Raw genomic sequence first — 18847 nt, forward strand, 5'->3', positions numbered from 1 at the left:
AGGGCACCCACTTATTGGCTGAGTGCCCTTGGTTTGTGGTGGCAACCATGGAATTCTCAGATTTCTCTTTGGCAGGTTCACAAACCTGCCACTTAGGTGTGGGTTTATTCTTTTTCTTTTTTTTTTTGTCTTTTTTTCCCTGGTGTGACTCTAGGGAAGGCAGTGTGTGAAGACAGGAGGAGATGAGGACACTGAGTGGAGGCCATCACATGCTGTGTCTGCTCTTGCTGTTCCCTGAACTGCCAGAGCTTCAGCTGCAAACTGGGGCACAACTGCTGCTTTTGGCCAGAAGCTGCTGGTCTGAATTCTGTCAGTCTGAGCTCAAAAATCCAGTGAAGGATTTGACCCAATTCATCCACTGTCTGTGACCTGAAGACACTGAAGCCTTCCTGGTGTGCAGCATCCCTCTCCTTTCCCATTCAGGACAGCTGGGTGGTTATTTACTAATCATCCTAAAACTACATAATACTACTAGTTATTAGCTAATGATCCTAAAACATAATAACTAATAATTATTTAGTAATGATCCTCCAGATATCAGCATCTCAGCTCTTGGCTGTTCTTTGTGTCTCATGTTTATTTGAAGCCTGTGAGTTGCTGTCCCCCCTGACTGCCTACAGGAGAGCCAGAGAGGGGGGTGACAAGTGGCTGTGCCTACCAGCACCTTTGCTCAGCTCTCAAACCCAGTGGGATCAGGCACTGGGTCTGGGTACAGTTCCCAAACCCAAGGAAGAAGCAGTACAACCACCCCAGAGCTCCTTCCTGAGGTTACTTCCCCCCAGCCCCCAAGCACGGGGACTGGATGAGCTGCAAGAGGGAAGCACTAGATGCTAAAGTGACAATAGTCACAAGAGCTTTAGATGGTGATGGAGCTATCTCTGGAATTCCTGCTGAGTTTAGAGCACTGCTTTGATCCTGGTGATTTCCCTTTTTCATCCCAAAATAAACACATGCTTCAACAGCAGTCTGAGTAACTGTGCAATCCCACAGTGACTTTTTGCCTTGCTGGCTTCAGTCTGCACTGAGATCTGGGGCTGGTTTTGAACAGAATTAAAGTTGCTTGAGCAATGCAATACCCTCACCCATCCTGGCAGAACCCCCCAGCCACAGCCCAGTTCATCCCTGCTGTGTCTCTGCCATGGCTCTTGTCACCCAGGGCTGTCCTCCTGACCCTTTGCAGAGCATCTCTTGAGCTGCAAAGCTTCCAGAGGATCCCTGAGCATCACAGGTCACGCAGTGCTCCCTCGTTAGTCATGCTGTGTGACCACTTGCAGTATTGTTTATGGTTTCTTTAGTATCCTAGAGGAGAAAGCAATAAAAACCCACCCTATCTGCTGTAGGACAATGAGTCTTTCTAATTGGATTAGAAAACAGGGGAGGGAGAAGCCCTAACTGTCTTGGGGTCACTGCCTTGCAGGGTTCTGCCCAAAGGCCTTCAGGCCAAGTTATAAATGCCCCATGTCACAAGTTTTCCTGCATTTTATGTGTTCCCCTGCTAAACAACCTTTCCCAACAGCCAGCAGGCTGTTGCAATCTTTCTTGCATGTCTTGTTTATAAGTGCCTGTGTTTAATAGCCCCTAAAGGAGGAAACACACAGGGGCAGAGCAGCTGTACATGGCTTTTCCATGTGTGCTTTCCTCCTCCTCAGCTCTGCTTGACAGCTCTCCCCAGATGACTGTCTCACAAGTTGGATGCTGAGGTCTGCCTCTCTTCTTTTCTCTCCAAGAGGTCTCTGCTGTGCTGCTCTGGAGTCTGGTGGGAGATAATACCTCCCAAAACCAGCAGAGAGAGTGAGCTCTCTGACCTGCTGCTGGATGGAATCTTTCTCCACACATACACACACACTTTTGGGTCCTCTGGGCATGTCCTAGCCTGGCTTTGTGCTTGTTAGACAAGTGTGTCCCAGTGCCCGTGGTGTTGGACTGGAGGTCTCTGGAGAAGAGAAGATCCTGGTTTTGGTTGTCTTGAGACTTCAGGAAGCTGTCAGCCACCTTCTCTGCTCTGATGTGGGTGATATTTCTCTGCTTGCTGACTCTTTCCTGTTCTTTAATAAGAAATTCTCCTCTTGTGTGATGCTTCTCAGTACCAAGTAAAATCACATTTCTGTGAAGCTGAATTTCTGGAATATACCACATCTCAGCTGGGTGGCTGACAGGAAGAGTGAGGCAGAGCATCACTGCACCTCAAACCCTGACTGAACATCACAGCCCCTCTCTGTGTCCATCTCCTCATGTGGGCAGAGAGCAGCTGAGAGCAAGAGTGGAAAATTTAATGGAGTCAAGGTTGGGGGCTTGAGGTCAGGCACCATTTTAGCACTTAATGACAGCCCTGCCAGCCTGTGTCACTGAGAGCCACCATAAAATGCTTTTTCCTCTGAACTCCTGCTGAGTGTTCCCAAGGATGTAGTGCAAATCCCAAGGATTGGCCTCACCAAGGAGCTTGTTGCTCCTTCTACCTGTCTCCAGTCTCCCACCACCTCATCCTACATCCTGACTGCTTTTCCATGTCAAGCAGAGGTTGCAGAAAGACTTCATGATGTTGCAGGTGACCAGCTAGTCCTGTTTCCTCATGTCTCCCATAGCCTGGTCCTCTAACCTCTTAGCTGCACTGAGAGCTAGTGAAGGCTAAAATGCTCTTGGAGCATCCATGAACCTTGAAATCTGAAACACTGGAAGCTGGTGAGAACCTAACAGGAGATGGGGAGGGTGGTGACAAAAGCTGCTTAATTAATGAAGTAGTTTGGACTTGCTAGGAAAACTGTTGCCACCATAATAAATCTTAATTCTTTGGGCCTGGGAGGAAATGCCAAGCTAGGCAGGACCTCTGCAATGAGTGGTAATGGAAGCAGAGGTGGTTTTGGTGGGACCTGGCACAGAAAAGGGAGAGTTGTCTCTTCCACAGGTGAGAAGAGGCTTTTCCAGCTGCCCTGGCACCAGGAGACTTCCCTGTTGAGTGTTCTTGCTGGGATGAAGCAGGGACTGGATGTGAATGAGCATGGTCTGGGCTCACTGGAACCCAGTGGGATCTATCAGGAGGGATTGGGAAGTGGTGCCTTGGCAGGCAGGGGAAAGACATTTGTCCTCCTGCAGCTCTGTTGTTGTTGTAAAAGGCTGAAATGCTGTTGGCAGTGGAAATTTGAATGAGAAATTTCCCCTCTGACTCATGCAGGGTGACTCCTCCTCCTGCAGCCATGAATTCTTCTCAGACAGGAAGGTTTAAGTTGTCTCAGGAGGTAAAGCACTCCTTCAAAAAGTGGTCCTGGGTGTCCTTGGATACCTTGGCATTTGATTTATAGACTCTGCCTTTCCCCAGGCTCCCCTGAAGGCTGAGGAAACAAGCAAGTGAAGGGGGATAAGTGGAATGGGGAGGGCCATGTTTTGCCCTCTGGCAGAGGACACCAGCTGGATTGTCCTTCTTGGGACCATCAGTCTGGAAAAAAGGAGCTTCTCACCAGGAAGAGGGGCAGAGCCCAGACCTGGCTGTGGTTTTTGATGCTGAGCTGGGTTTGGGTGTGCATGGGGGTGAGACCAGTGTGAGTCCAGGAGCTAAGCTGCTTTGAAGCCCTGAGAACAGAAAGGCCTTCAGGCACTTTCCCTCAGTTCCTCTTGGATGGTTGACTTTGGCCAGGCTCCTTGCAAGCTGCAAATAATCTTGCAGAGAACAACAACCATGGTAAGCTGTGGAGTGCAGTCACAGGACTGGCATGGCTGGGAAAGACCTTTAAGATCTTTCAGGACTTTTATAGCCTCCAACCATTAACACAACCCCCCCCCAAAAAAAAAAATTATATGTATATAGCTAAGCTTACTGGAACAGGTCCTGAAGTGCCTCATCTGCATGGTTTTTAAAAACTTCCAGGGATGGTGACTCCACCACCTCCCTGGGCAACCTGGTCCAGTGCCTGAATACTCTCCCAGTAAAGAAATTCTTCCCAATCTCTGGTCTGAACCTCCCCTGGGGCAACTTCAGGCCATTTCCTCTGCTCCTATCATTAGTTATTTCAGAGAAGAGGCCAACACCCACCTCCCTACAACCTCCTTTCAGGTAGAGAGCAATAAATAAGGTCTCTCCTCAGCCTCCTCCTCTCCAAACTCAACATTCCCAGTTTTCTCAGCCTCTCCCCACAGGACTTGTTCTCCAGACCCTTCCCCAGCTTGGGTCCCTTCTCTGAACTCCTTCAATTTCCTTCTTGTAATGAGGGGCCCAGCACACAGCACTGGAGGTGCAGCAGTGATCAGGTTCCTGTTGTTCTTTCTGTGTAGCCTGAGCTGCAGAAATGGATTTGGTTTGGTGAGAGGAACCCTGCCTGTGGTGTCTCCTGGAAGCTGCTGTGTTGCACTGAGCAAACTTACATTTTGGAGGGCAGATGGGGGAGCTGGGAAGTAAGAGAATCACAGAATTATTGAGGCTGGAAAAGCCCTCTGAGATCATCAAGTCCAGCTTGTCACCTACCTCCTGAAGCACCTCCAGGGATGGGGAATCCACCACTGCCCTGGGCAGTCCATCCCAGTGCCATCACCCTCTCCATCAGGAAGTGCTTCCTGATATCCAAGCCAAACCTCCCCTGGGGCAGCTCCAGGAGAGGAGCCTGACCCCCACCTGACTGCAGCCTCCCTGCAGGCACTTGGAGAGAGTGGTGAGAGTTATGGGTCCAGAACTGGACCCAGCCTCACCAGTTCTGGGTACAAGGGCAGAATTTCCATCCCTGGTCCATATCCTTGGTCTGGCTCAGCATGTGGAAGGGGATTTATCTGCATCAGGAGGCAGCTGCTTCCTTCCAAGGGGCTCCCCTCACTCCTCCCAAAAACCTTCTTACTGTCCTCGAGATTGCAATCATCTCCATGGTGAGAGTTGCACAACCAGAAGGGGGAGGATAATGATCTTGTGGATGAAAGGGCACAAGGAGGTTTCCTGGGGCACGAGGCTTGTGCTGGTGGCTGTGGTTCTAGGCTGAAGGTCTCTGGGAAGGTGGCTGCAAACACAGAAAGTTTCCCTGGAGAAATGGCGTGGCCAGGATGTGCATTACCCAGCCCTGCAGGAGAGTGTGGGCAGCACCTCTCTGAGGATCTAAGGAGTGGGGTTTCTTCGTGCCCTTTGAGCATGGTTGGGAGGCAGGAAGCCCTTCTCATAAAAACTGCTGGAATCTGCCTTGAACTGGCTCTGCCTGCCTGCCTTTGATGTGGTGCAGAGGGCAGCAGGGCTGTGCTATCTCCTCCTCCTCCTCAGCCCAGAAATGAGAAGTCCAGCAGCCTCCCAGTGCCTGTCTGACAAATCCATCAGTCTCCCTGTCCCTGTCCTTGCCCCAGCCCTGGTGTTCTGCCTGAGGTTCTCTTTCTTCAGTGCCCAAGCACACACAGGAAGCCTGAGCCTCAACACAGCTCTGACTCCAGATAGATGCAGCTCCTTCTCTTCTAGTTCAGGGCTGAGCTCCTGTGTTTTGGAGCGGTTCCTGCCAAGGAGCTTCTTCAGGTCATTTCCATCATCCCACCTTTTTAGAGATAGAGCTCCAGCAGTGAGAGCCAGGGAGTGTAAAATCCCAAATACCTGCTCTTCCAGCATCTCTGCTGCTGAGGGCCACTGGCTTCTGCTGAATGCCACAAAACCTTGCTTAATGTTTCTTCCTATCCTCAGCTTGGTTGGCTTGTGGCTCAGCTGGTGGTGAAGGTGCTCAGAGCACTGCTCCTGTTCTTGCTGCAGACATTTTTCCTCTCTATACCTTGTATTTACATGGGGTCTTGATCCCTTGCTTGGAGCATCTACTTGGAGAACTTCACCAGCCTTTCTTTTATTCCCAGTCATCAGGCCAACTCTGTCTCCAGTCTTTGACTGGAAGGGGAGAACTGGGAGGTGATCTTTCCCCTCTGCTAGGTACTGGTGGAGGCATCACCCTGTGCCAAATTCTGGGCTTTCTTAGTGCAAGAAAAGCATGGACATCCTGGAGAGAAGGTCCCAAAGGGCTTGTGTTGGTGGAGCTTGGAGTTAAGTGGTTCCATATTGGATGTGCCAAAGACTGAATCTGCTCATCCTGTAGGATGTAAGTGGAGAGGGACACGGGTGTATGGCCTGATGTGAAGAAGCCTGTAGCTCCTGCTGGCTGAAAAGGCTTTTTTGTGAGGGTGTGAATGAAGGTTGTGCCAAGACTGCCAGCCCTGTTGTTTTCTGGAAAGGAGTGGGAAATGTGCCCCTTTCTCCCCAGCCTGTGGTGGGGGTGAGATGGAGCAGTGGTGCTGGCAGGGAAGCTGAGCTGCAGTCAGGAGATGTGCAGCTCTCCTGCCACTCAGCCTGTCACACCTGCTCTCTGGTGGTGCAGGAAGAGCAGTGGGAATGCTGGAAGGAGAAGTGTTCCCAGCTTTCCTGTGGGAAGGTGCTGGGGAGCTGGAATCAGCCTCCTCTTGGTGGTGCTTGGGGTCAGGTGAGAGGCAACAGCCAAATGTCTGTGAGGGAAATTCTGAGGAGCTGTTAGGAAAAGACTTTGCCAGTGTGGTCAGGTACTGGAGCAGGGCCCTGGGGAGACACTGGGGTGTACATTATACATCCTTGCAAATAATTCAGAGTTCAGTGGGACATATCCCTGAGCAGCTGGAATCAGCCATACAGCCGTGCCCAAAGCCACACTTTGGACCAGAGGCCTCCAGAAGACCCTTCCAGGCTGATACTTTTCAGCAGTAGGTGGGAGATGCTGAGATGGTGTCCCAGGTACAGCCTGGGACTGAGCTTGACTCCCTTTTCCTAGGCTGGCCCAATAAGGAGCCATCAAGGAGGCTCCTTCCTTTTTTTTTTTTTTTTTTTTTTTTTGTGGGAAGCTCATTCTGGAAGTGCCCCCGAGGACCCGTGTGGTGCTGGGTTTGCCATTCCTTGGGTGATGACAGGCTTCATTTGGCCCTGTACTCAGCCCTGGTGAGGCCACAGCTTGAGTCCTGTGTCCAGTTCTGGGACCCTCAGCCCCTCAGGAAGGAGCTTGAGGTGCTGGAGCAGGTCCAGAGAAGAGCAAGGAGGCTGTGAAGGGATCCAGCAGAATTGCTGTGAGGAAGGGCTGAGGGAGCTGGGGGTGTTGAGGCTGGAGAAGAGGAGGCTCAGGGGAGACCTCATCACTCTCTGCAACTCCCTGAAAGGAGGTTGGAGCCAGGGGGGGTTGGGCTCCTTTCCCAGGCAACTCTCAGCAAGACAAGAGGGCACAAAGGGTCTCAAGTTGTGCCAGGGGAGGTTTAGGTTGGAGATGAGAAAGAATTTCTTTCTGGAGAGGGTGATCAGGCATTGGAATGGGCTGCCCAGGGAAGTAGTGGATTCTCCGTGTCTGGAGATCTTTCCAAAGAGCCTGGATGTGGCACTGAGTGCCATGGGCTGGGAACCACGGGGGGAGTGGATCAAGGGTTGGACTTGATGAGCTCTGAGCTCCCTTCCAACCCAGCCCATTCTGTGACTCTATGATTCATCTTGCATCTCTCCAGGTACAGCTACATGATTGACAATGTCATTCTGCTGATCACTGGGACCCTGCACCAGCGTTCCATCTCAGAACTGGTGCCCAAGTGCCACCCTCTGGGAAGCTTTGAGCAGATGGAAGCCGTGAACATCGCGCAGACGCCCGCCGAGCTCTACAATGCGATCCTGGTGGACACTCCCCTGGGTGAGCAGAGCCTTTCAAAGCTCCTCTCAGCTCTCTGTGGAGCTCAAGTGTCTCTTTGTGTGAGAATTTATTGATTTAAAAAAATGTTCTTTAGAAAATAGACCTGAACTTCTTCAACTCAAGGATCTCCTAAAGGCAGAATAAAACTCCCAAGAGATAACTTGTTTGAAACAGTTGATTCAAGAGAAGGTGACCCAAGAAGTTACAGCTGAGCATTTAAAGAAATCACACATTATCAGGACAGCTATAACATTTATTTGGTCATTTCTAATCTGAGTTCTGTATATCTCTGATAAATTAAAACTTATCCTTCAGAAGCATATTTTGCAGTATTTGCTAGGGTTTGATTTTATGGAAGAGAGTGCAGATGTGGCCATGGGATGGCTGGGCTTGAGTTCAGGTTTCTGCCTCTCCTATGCCAGTTTTTTTCCTCTGGAGGCCCAAATATTTTGCTGTGTGCTTCAACAAATGCCCAAGCCAGCACAAGGAGAAGTTTGGTCTGTGTGAGCCATGCCTTGAACTGTCATGGAAGTGCAGGTGTAGCTCTATCCTGTCAGCTAGAGATGTTCTCTTTTGGGAACCCTCACATGAAATTAGGGAGGAAGGAGGAAGTTTGAGAGGTCTTACACAGTGAGATCTCTTTAGTAATTACCATGGGTCACCCTAGGGAAGAGCTACCAGGTCCTCTCTTGGAAAAAGTCACTGAATTTCCAGCACTTTTAATTGGATCATTGGGCAGCTTTTGTAGATAACTGTAGAGATCTGCATACACCCAGTCTTGTTCTCAGACTGATAACATTAGCTCTAGATAAGGAAAACTCTTTACATACCAAAAAACCCCAACCAGCAACAGCAAAAAGGAAAATAAATTTTTAAAAAATCTCCAGAAGTCTTTTTAAGCTCCATGTGGAGCAGGATGCTGCAGTAAGATCTAATGTCTCAGGGCTGCAAGCCTTGACCAGGAGGTTGTGCAGTCAGCAAGACCTCCTCCTTCTCTACTCTGCCCTGGTGAGGCCACATCTGGAATATTGTGTCCAGTTCTGGGCCCCTCAGTTCCAGAAGGAGAGGGAACTGCTGGAGAGAGTCCAGAGCAGAGGCACAGAGCTGCTGAAGGGAGTGGAACATCTCCTGGTGAGGAAAGGCTGAGGGAGCTGGGGCTCTGCAGCTTGGAGAGGAGGAGACTGAGGGGTGAGCTCAGTGATGTTGATAAATATGGAAAGGCTGAGTGCCAGGAGGATGGGGCCAGGCTCTGCTCAGGGATGTCCAGTGACAGGACAAGGGGCAGTGGGGACAAACTGGAGCACAGGAGGTTCCACAGAAACATCAGGAAAAACTTTTCCACTGTGAGGGTGAGGGAGCCCTGGCCCAGGCTGCCCAGGGGGGTTGTGGAGTCTCAAAGCCCCCCTGGAGGTGTCTGTGTGACTGCTGGAGGTGACCCTGCTATGGCAGGGGGGTTGGACTCCAGGGTCTTTCCAGGTCCCTTCCAACCCCTCACTTTCTGTGATTTCTGTGAATTTCTGCTCTCTCCTGACTCTGCTCTGGGGGTTCCTCCCTCACTTTCTGTGGTGACACTAAACTCAACAATCAGTTCTTTAAAGGTAAAAGCTGTAGGAAGTGGCTCTGGAGAAGAGCTGTAAGTCTTGTTGTAGGAGAGGTAGTCACAAGAGACTTTCTAGGTTAGCATCTGTGGGCAAAAAAGTGGTGAGGTATGCCTGAGTCAGTGATTAATCATACTTTTGGGGTTGCTAGAACAGCAAAACACTTCTAAGTCATCATGTTGTCTTTGATAGAAATAGTTGGGTTTGGAACTGAAAAGGCTTTTGCAAATGCTCTCTGTAGTAATGGGGGCAAGTGAAGTCAAACAGTTGTCATGGAAAAGTGATTTGCCAGCTAGAGCCAAGCAAAGGAGGGGAAACATCTCTCAGGAGATGAGGTTGCAAGGTGGGGAGATGCAGCAGCAGGAGAACCAAGGCTCTGCCTGCAGCTGAGCTGAGCCCACTGTGGAGGGATGGTGTGTGGGAAGAAAATCCTTCTCACGAGTGGGCAGGAACCTTCCTGTTTTGGGAAGAAGATGGAACCAAGGATTTCAAAGCCAGTGGTTCTCAGAGACCCTCAGAAGTTGAGCTGTGTGTGGAGGGGTGAGGAGGCTCTGGAGAACAGAGCTGCAGCTGAGGGGCTTTGCCCCTTCCTGCACTTGGCCACGGGTGAGCTTTGCCTGCTCCTGCCCTGCCCAGCCTGAGCCCTTCACCCTTGTGCCTTGGCTGTGCCCTGGAGGCTGTGTACCATCTCCTGTGGCATTTCTTCAGCAGGAGGACATGGGCAGAAGCTGTGTTGCCTAAACAAGCAGCATGCAGGCTCCAGTTGTTGAACTTGCTCTGCTTCCAGGGACCACAGAGCTCCCATCTCCTGGAGTGGCTGTGTGGCTTGGTGGGAATGCCTAACCCCAAATGGCTCTCCTAGGTTAGCAGGGCAAAATAAGACTGGCCCTTAGCTTAATTTGGGACACTGGAGGGCCAAGGACTGAAATAGCTTCTGTTCTCATTCCTCTGCTGCTGTGAAGTAGCCACTGCTGCTGGCCAGGCTGGCCAGCAAGTCCTGCAGTGAAAACCAGTCCTGGCACACTCTGGTTTCATCTGTGCCAGCCACAGGGAGCTGTGCTGCTCCAGCTACGTGGCAGAGGTCTCCTGCTGTTGGAAAAAAAAATCTTGGGGAGGCAAGAGGGGAGTCAGTGCATGTCCAGAACTTTCTAGACCCAGTAGATGCCCAGGTGCTGGTGCTGTAGCAGCAGGACACACCAGAGCTGGAGCCTGCAGTGTACCTGGTCTGTCAGCCAGCAGAGCACCCATCAGTTGTCAGCTTGAGTGCAGTGTGTCCTTTACCCACAGCTGGACTGCACAAGCTGAGAAAGATGATATTTCTCTTTGTAGCAAATTCAGTGAAATTGGCTGCTGAGTGAGAGCTGCAGAAGTCAGAAAACCCTGTCAGTGGGGCTTTGTTGTGCTCCTGCTAGCAAAGGAGTGGTACAACAGCCTTGTGGTACTGCAGAGGGACAAGGCTCATCTTTATCTGCAGCTTCCAGTACCCTGTGTCAGGTCTGAAATCTGTGTTACCTTGGTGGCAGCAACTTCTCACACTTGGAGATGCTCTGTACCTAAGGCTGAACATCCTCCCAGAAGGCACCAGTTCACCTTCCCTCCTGTTGCTTACCTCCAGCTGGAGAAGTAAAAGGCCTCAAAAGAAGTGGAAAATGGGACTGGTAGATCTGACCAGGGGAAACACCTCGGGCTGTAGGAGCTGTGGCATCCCTGTGACTCCTCAGCCCAACTAAGGTGCTGCAGGAGGAGGGAGCAGCTCAGTGCCAGCTTCCTCAGCTTTGCAGATGCTGGAGCACTGCTCTGCTGTGCTGTAGCAGGCAATTTGGAAGTTGTCTCAACACCTCTGAGTGCCTGCATCTGGGAACAGTTTGGGGTTGGCTCGTTTTTAAATGCAGGGTGTTCTGTCAGTGATGCTGGGGGCCAGAGCTGAGAATAGGCTGGTGTGAGAGCCCCCAGAATGATTGTGGCCTGGGGAGCCATGGTGGAGCCTGAGGTTTTGAGTCATGGCAATTTGGTGGCTGGTGGAGATAAGGGCCAGACCAGGGAGGGACCAGCTCAGCACAGGATGTACTTCTGCATGGTATTGTTGAGGACTCTTGAAAAGTGCCAGACATGGTTAGGGCAATGGTAACTCTGCCTGTGGCTCTCTTTCAGCTGCTTTCTTCCAAGACTGCATATCTGAACAGGACCTGGATGAAATGAACATTGAAATCATTCGAAACACACTCTATAAGGTAAGTGAGTCCCTGGGAGGGGAAGGAGATGTTCATTCCCCTGTTGATTACCAGCATGACAGCAGCTCTGTCTTGGGTCAGCAGCTGCAGTTTTGGTTGGCTTTCCTCATCCAAAGCAGAGAAGGTATTTTCCTCTGAGAGAAGATTTAAAAATAAATTTGTTTTCTTCCCTGGAGCTGTAATAAAGAGAATGTGACCAAGAGGTAGTTGCATCTGCTGGAAAGTAAAGGCAGTGATCTCGGAGGGGTGTGACATCCCATCACCCAGCTTTGCAGAGTCATGGCACCAGAGTCACTTGGGTTTGGAGCCATCAGGCTGTCACATGCAAGAGAGTTTTTTTAGAGGTCCTGCCTTTGAAAAAATTTCCTCCTCCTCCAGGAGGAGGCTGCTCCTTAACCACAGGAGTTCTGCTGCATCGCTGCCTGCATTCAGAGGGGTGAAGTGGTTTGATCTTAACTTGGCTGAAGGACTCCCACGGGCTTGGCCCTCTGTCTTGAGCTCTTTCAGCACAGCCTCCAGCAGTCTGCTCAGGTCTCCAGTGGCTGTGGTCAGATGCTTTTGGTAGAACATTGTGGAGGCTGCAGCCAGGGTCAAGGAACCAAGGAATCCTGCATGCCCAGGGAGAGAGGGCCTAATGGTCTCCTTGTCCTGAGCCTGCACTGGAGCTGCTGTCTGCTCTGCAAGCTCTGTCTGGTTTGAGCTGGCAATATCCAGGCAGGTGTTTGTGTGCAGGCTGTGGCTATCTCTCCATCTTGACTCTCTGGATGAAGGGTGGGATGCAGATTGTATCTGCCAACCTTGTTCTAGCTGGTGGCAGCCAGCCTGCAGTCACTGTGACCTCTGCTTCCCAAGGAAGCCGTGGCCTTGGAGAGGCAGAGAACAACACATCAGGTGTGAAGGGAAGGAGGGAAAGGGGGGGGAGAAGGAGCTGTGTGTGTCAGCAGTCATGCCCAGCTGCCTTCCCCCTCTGGCTGTAACCTGTGCACAGAAATACCTTCATCCTGCCAGGCACAGCCCTCTGGGGAGCTGAGGCAGGGAGGAGAGCAAGTGGAGAGTGAACAGGTTGGGAGCTGGAGGTGTCCCCTTGGGTCCCAGCTGCCACATCCTTTCCCATCTCCTTTTTGAGGCCTGAGACTTGTTTGCATTTTCCTCTTCCTACCCCTGAACTGAAGTGTTGGCTGCCTCAGCCTGTCCTCAGCCTGTGCTGGGACTGGTTCTTGCCAAAGAGCAGCCCCTGGGGAGCACAGGGGCTCTGTCAGGCACAAATCACAGTGACACAGGAGGTGAGTGCTCCTGAGGCTTTCTCTTGAAGCCACCTCTTTCCCCCAGGACTGGAAAATGTATAATGCAATGCAAATGGTTTTCACAGGCAAAATGAGGGAAATGAAATCTGCTCTGAGGAACAGAGCCAGAGGGTGCCTGGGGTGGATGCCTGCATCCCAGAGGAGCTGACATAGGAAGGGGAAGGGCAGCCCCCAGGACCTGCTGGAAGCTTCTGGAAGGAATCTGTGAGTGTGTAGGCAGAAGGTTTGAACAGGCATTGCTTGCTCCCTTTTTTTCCATGTTTTTAAGGGGTGTGCTGAGGTGAAGCTGATAACTTTTGGCCTTTGCTGGTGACCTTCTTGTAGGAGCCAGGTGAAGGAGCTTTGTGAGAGGGCAATAAAATAGAGCAGGCAAATCAATATGGACAAATGTGGAGTGATGTATGGGAGAGGCAAGGAGGTAAAGCCAGCTCTGCTTGTGCAGTGAAGGTCTCCTTGTTCCTTTCTACTGCTAAACGAAATCTTGGGTTACAACTGACCTCAGCAAATGTCTCTCTGCAAGGGACAAGGAAATCTGTTTCTAGCAGTAGAAAAGAAACTGCAAATATTGCTGTGCTGCTGTGATCCCTACTGTGTTCATCCTGAACACTGTCCCATTCCTCTCCTCTCTCATCCCTACGTGTGAACAGCAGCAGAAGAGAAGTTGCCAAGGAGTTAAGGTTTGGGTACAGTGGCTTCTGCCTGGGGAACTACAGCACCAGGTGGGATTCCTCACCTGGAAGAGGAGTGAATCAGAGCTGTGGTGCTGGAAAAGTCAAGGTGGATGCAGAGGCTCCAGATCATCCTGGGGCTGGAGACAACAGACAAAGGGGGTGGAGGGTGGCAGGAGGTGGAGGGTGAGTGAGGGGGTTCATGGAAATCCAACTCTGTGGAGCATTGTTAAATGCCCAGAGACTGCAGTTTTTTCCAAAAGGGAATGTGTGTGGAGTGGTGTCACCCAGGGGAGGGTCTGCAGGGGAGGTCCTGCAGCACAGCTGGCTTACAGGCTGTGTTTCCATGCTGTCTGTGATCCTGGATTCAGTGCTTGATGTTTTAAGTTCACCTATTTTTGCTTTGAAAGCCTTAAGTTTCTCTGTGAACTCTGAGAAGGGCAGAGGCAGTGGGTGACCCTTTTGCTCAGGTTCCCTCCTCTCCTGTCCTTGTTCCTGTGGTAGCTCTGCAGGGTGATGCTCTCTGCTCCCCAGCACTTAAGGGCTGGTGACAACGTTCTTCAGTGTCACCCAACAGTGTCCTCTTGCACTGTGTGGTAACAAATATTGACAGAACACTGTAATCCAGGTGCTTTCCAAGTGCAGAGCCTGAAGGTGTCCAACATGTGCATTCCTGGTCCCTGTTCAGTCCTGGAGTTATTGTGACAAAGCAGAGATTTGGGACTTCTCAGCCTGATTTCATCCCATCCCTTTTTAAATGATTCTGGTTGCAGCTCTTTGTCCAGGGAGATCTTTTACCACATGATGGCTTCTTCTGAGAAAATTTTTGCTAAACAGCACTTTCAGCTGCTTTCATGGGTTCCTCCTGGGAGATGCAGTCATCTTCCAGCTGGATTACAGTACATCTCCACAAAGGATTGTGTTTCCTGGACTCAGTGTGGTTGTGCCCATCCCGATGTCTTTTCCACGGTGCTCCAGTTGGGATGGAGACCAAGTGGCTGCAGCGTGGAGAGAGCAGGACAGAAGGTGGTCGGTTCCCTTCACAGATGTCCTGCCTCATCTCTTCCCACTGGTGCTTTCTGAGCATGGGTCTTGCAGCTGGAGTTGTGTGGCTTGGCAAGTCTGTGGGGCCAGAGCAGGGTCAGGAAACCACGTGAGGCTTCAGTGACTGCTTTGGAGTTAGGCAGCTCAAAGGAGAAAACAGGCTTTAACCTTCCTCCTGCAATTGCTTGAGCAAACCAACCCACAACCCCTCATGTCTCCAGCTCCTGGAGACACTGACCTTCCACACTGACCTTCACATAGGCTTGGCATCTCCAAGTTCCTGGGAGGTGAGAGTGCCTGTGCTGTTGTAAAGTGTCTGGGAGCATCCCTGCTCGCTCTTTGTCCCCTTCTGAGTGGCCCCGTGGGGCAGTAGATGGAGCTGTGTGGAACAGTCCTTATCTGCCCTCTCTTTTCCAGGCTTACCTGGAGTCCTTCTACAAGTTCTGCAAGGTTCTGGGAGGTACCACAGCAGATGCCATGTGCCCCATCTTGGAGGTAGGTTTGGAGACCCCTGTAGCTGCCATGATATTTGGTGATCTGGCCCAGCTGGCCTGCCAGCATCCCCATGCACACTCCATCTTGCACACTCCCACACACACTCCTTGCACACATGCACCATGCACACTCCAATTCTTCAGCATCCCCATGCACACTCCACCTGCTCACTGGGAGACCTGGAGAGACCCTGCCTGCAGGGACAGGACTTTGGACAGGTTTGGTTCCTGCTCTGGCCAGGTGCAGACACCTGCCACATTGCCTTTATGGCAACATCTTCATCCTCTCACCTGGACAACAAGCAGGAGAACCAGCAGAGCAGGCCAAGGCCAGCTGTGCAATGTGCAGGGCTTGGGAGCAGGAGGTGAGAGAGACTCTGTGACCTGGACAGACTTTTGCCCAGAGGTTTGGCTTGTGCCTGGGCTGGGGATTTCCTTCCCTGGCTGCTCCCCAGGCATCAGCTACTGGGCAAACTGGGAGCCCAGCACGTCCTGGGTGGCTGTAGAGCACACCTTGCTGCTGCTGCCCTCCTCTGTGGCTCTCTGCAGAGCAGGGTGGGTATCTGCTGACCTCTGGCAGCCCCGGGTGACCCTCTCTTCTCCTGCAGTTTGAAGCTGACCGCAGGGCCTTCATTATCACCATTAACTCATTTGGCACCGAGCTGTCCAAGGAGGACCGAGCAAAGCTGTTCCCACACTGTGGCAAGCTCTATCCTGAGGGCCTGGCTCAGCTGGCCAGGGCAGATGACTACGAGCAAGTCAAAAATGTTGCTGACTACTACCCTGTGAGTGCTTTGGGGCTGTGGGGACTGCAGCAAGGATCAGAGCTTCTTGGGGACTGGGGGAGAAACTGGGCTTGGGGGGAACCCTATTTGCTGCTGCTGCTTTTGGCCCTGTGCTCTGCTTGGCCAAAGTGGGGTTGGTTTGCTGGGGATGCTGTTTGCCCTGTCACTGCAGTGGTGACAGGGAGACCAGGCACCCCCTGTGCACCTTGTCCCACCATCAAACTCTTGGAGTATTGGGGGCAGCAGTGACAGTCATGAGTTAGGAGGGGATCCTGCCTTCAATGAGATGTGGTGTGCCACGTCTCCAGCTCTCGTGGGTCACTGAGATCAGGGGAGATGGACCTGGGAGAGGGACACACTTGGATATATCTGGGTTCCTTAAGCTGCTCTTAAGGCTGGGGGTGAGCTCAGTGTCCCCTGGGTGAAGTGACTGAGACGTGTGACTGTGAGCACAGGGGCCTGGCCCAAACCCTCCAGAGTGTAGGAGGAAGGATCTTTGGCTGGACAAGCTTGCAGATGACATCAAGACTTTTCTCTGGGGCTTGCATTCAGCCAGGGGATGTGCAGTGCAGCCTGGGCAGCATCCCCCTGGCACTACTCATGTGTGCACAGGGCAGACTCTTGGCTTGTGTCCTCTGCTGACCTAACCTGGTGACTGGGGTGATGTACAGGGCCTAGAGATGCTGTGGAGCTTGCAGGGCTTTGGGGTTTGGGTAAATCCTCTTGTGATGTCTTCTGGCAGGAGTACAAGCTGCTGTTTGAGGGGGCTGGCAGTAACCCTGGGGACAAGACCCTTGAAGACAGATTCTTTGAGCATGAGGTGAGTGAGCCCTGAGACACTTGTCCTGCTTGGTGCCAGCTGCAAGGCTCAGCACAGCCCAAGCTCATCTGCTGGCCTGCCAGCAATGCTGTGGGCAGGGCCTGGGGAGAGGAACAGGATTTTCCCCTCTGTTCCAGTGAGGAAACAGGGGCCCAGCATGGTGCTCAGTCCCTCTTCTTGCCCAGAGAGATAAGAACAGTGTGGGAGGCAAGTTTGGGGCTGCAGGTGAGTATTTGATCTGGTTCATTGATAGCAAAACCAGAGCCTAATCATGTGGGAAAGCAGGATTTCCATAGCACATCAGGGGATAAATAGTTCCTCCCTTCTTATTCCAGAGCCTGCCCTGAGCCATGTGCTGTGGTGGTGCAGAGCAGGGCAGTGGTTGGTGCTGAGCCCTCCAGCCTGCTGGGAAAGTCATGGAGCTTCCCAAGCTTCTCCTTGCCCAGCTCCTCCCACCTGAGCTGAACGACTGAGATCTTCTCCTCTGGTTCCTTCTCTCTCTAGGTGAAGCTGAACAAGTTGGCTTTCCTCAACCAGTTCCACTTTGGTGTCTTCTATGCCTTTGTGAAGCTGAAGGAGCAGGAGTGCCGCAACATCGTCTGGATTGCAGAGTGCATTGCCCAGAGGCACAGGACCAAGATTGACAACTACATTCCCATCTTCTAACTCCCTCCTGCTCCTCCCAGAGCCTCCCACCCCTGGAGTCTGGAGGGAACCCCATTTAACTCCCTGAGTTACCCCTTTTATCCCTTGCCCCGACTCCAGGGATGTCTCACCTGTGGAACTGGCTCAGATGAGGAGACTCTACAGTCCTTGGTTAAATTATTCACAAGCTGAAGCTTGAGTTGTGTGTGCTGGGAGGGTTTTGGAGGGATCAGTGGTGGCTCAGGCTGGGCCCTGTGGAGCAGTTGTGTATCTCATAGTCCCCGTGTTCCTGTAATAATTGCTGTATGTGCTTAATGCTCGTAGAGCAAACACCAGCTGGGGGGTTCCTGCTGCTGCTGCTGCAGAGGGACACGTTAGGCCTGCCAGTCCTCTGTACACCTCCCAGTCACTTCTTCCTCTGAGATGTAGTTTGAGTGTGATTTGTAGTGTAGCCCATGCTGCTGTGCAATCCCTGCATCCCCCTGTAACCTCACCCTGACCTGGGAAGGACCAAGCAGGCCCAGGCAGGACTGGGATGGACCCTGTGGAGCAGAGCTCCTCTCCCCTCCAGCACTGTTTGCACTCCTGTCCTGTGCTCTTCCTCCTGCCCCACAGCCTGAAAGGGCTCCATAAGCTGCTTGAGCTCCTTCCTCCCCTGAGGACCCACAGCTTGGAGCTGTCACAACCCTGCACCATGTGGGGCTCCTTGAGGCTCTGAGGACATTCTGGACCCCCTGCACTCCCCCAGGCTGGCACAGCCACCTCCCCCTGCCCAGGGCTGTCCAGGCACAACTGGTCCTTGGGCAGGGTGAGCCTTGGCCCTGCCCTACTCAGTCACTTTGCTGAGTGCTGAGGGGGGCAGCTGGTGGCAGAAATGCCCCACACCCTGTCCCGGCCCTGCCTGCCTGTGGTTAGGGGCATGGTGTGGTGTGGCAGCCTGGCTCCTTGCTGAGCTGTGTCCAGGCCACCTCCCACTTGCTTTCAAGGTGGGGTGACAGTGAGAAGCCTGCCTGGGGGGGAACCCTGTGCTCAGTGCTGCTGCTGGGAGGGAGGGAGAGAGGGAGGATGGAGAGTGGCTCCATCCCAGCTTGTGCTGTGGTCACCTCTGCAGTGTTTGTTATCCTGTGATTGCCTCCTCTCTCCAATAAATATCTGCCTGCTGCACTGGACTCCCCCACCTTCCTTGGGTGTCCCTTAGCCAGAGAATCAGATGTTTGTGGTGGTGGAGCCTGGAAACACTTGTTTTTACCCCAGGCAAGGAGGTTGTGCCACCCCTTAAGTGCCTGGGTAGGTGCTGCAGCCCCAGCAGTGTGTGGTGCCTGGTCTGTGGGTGCTGGTGGGTGCATGGGTGCTGGCATGGTCCTTGCTTCTGCTCTGAGAGTCCAGAGCTTCTGATTTGGAGCTCCTTCCTCCTGCTCTGGGAGTCAGCTGTGCAGTTTAGGATCAGTGTGCCACATCCCCATGCCTTGTTGCATGTGCCCCTGCACCTGGGCTTCCTGCCTGGCACTGTCCACGTGTGGCACTGTCACTTCTTCCACCCCTGACCTAGCAGGAGTCAGAGTGAAGCAAAAGTCAACAGCGTGGTGGCCCAGAAACCACCCATGTCCTGGGCTGCAGCAGCAGCATAACC

The 18847-nt window shown here is 52.3% G+C and overlaps 1 protein-coding gene across 1 annotated transcript in view; it reads left to right on the forward strand.

The window, feature by feature from the left end:
- Positions 1 to 18386, forward strand: part of ATP6V0D1 (ATPase H+ transporting V0 subunit d1) — a 39236-nt gene extending 20850 nt beyond the window's left edge. The window contains exons 3-8 of the mRNA XM_030457577.1: positions 7450 to 7628; positions 11378 to 11457; positions 14891 to 14968; positions 15576 to 15752; positions 16495 to 16572; positions 17077 to 18386. Coding sequence (XP_030313437.1) covers positions 7450 to 7628; positions 11378 to 11457; positions 14891 to 14968; positions 15576 to 15752; positions 16495 to 16572; positions 17077 to 17238 — 754 coding nt within the window. The 3' untranslated portion in view covers positions 17239 to 18386. The remainder of the gene's footprint in view (positions 1 to 7449; positions 7629 to 11377; positions 11458 to 14890; positions 14969 to 15575; positions 15753 to 16494; positions 16573 to 17076) is intronic.
- Positions 18387 to 18847: the final 461 nt, after the last annotated feature.

The sequence above is a fragment of the Calypte anna genome, chromosome 11, assembly GCF_003957555.1.
Source record: "Calypte anna isolate BGI_N300 chromosome 11, bCalAnn1_v1.p, whole genome shotgun sequence".
Taxonomy (NCBI): Eukaryota; Metazoa; Chordata; class Aves; order Apodiformes; family Trochilidae; genus Calypte; species Calypte anna.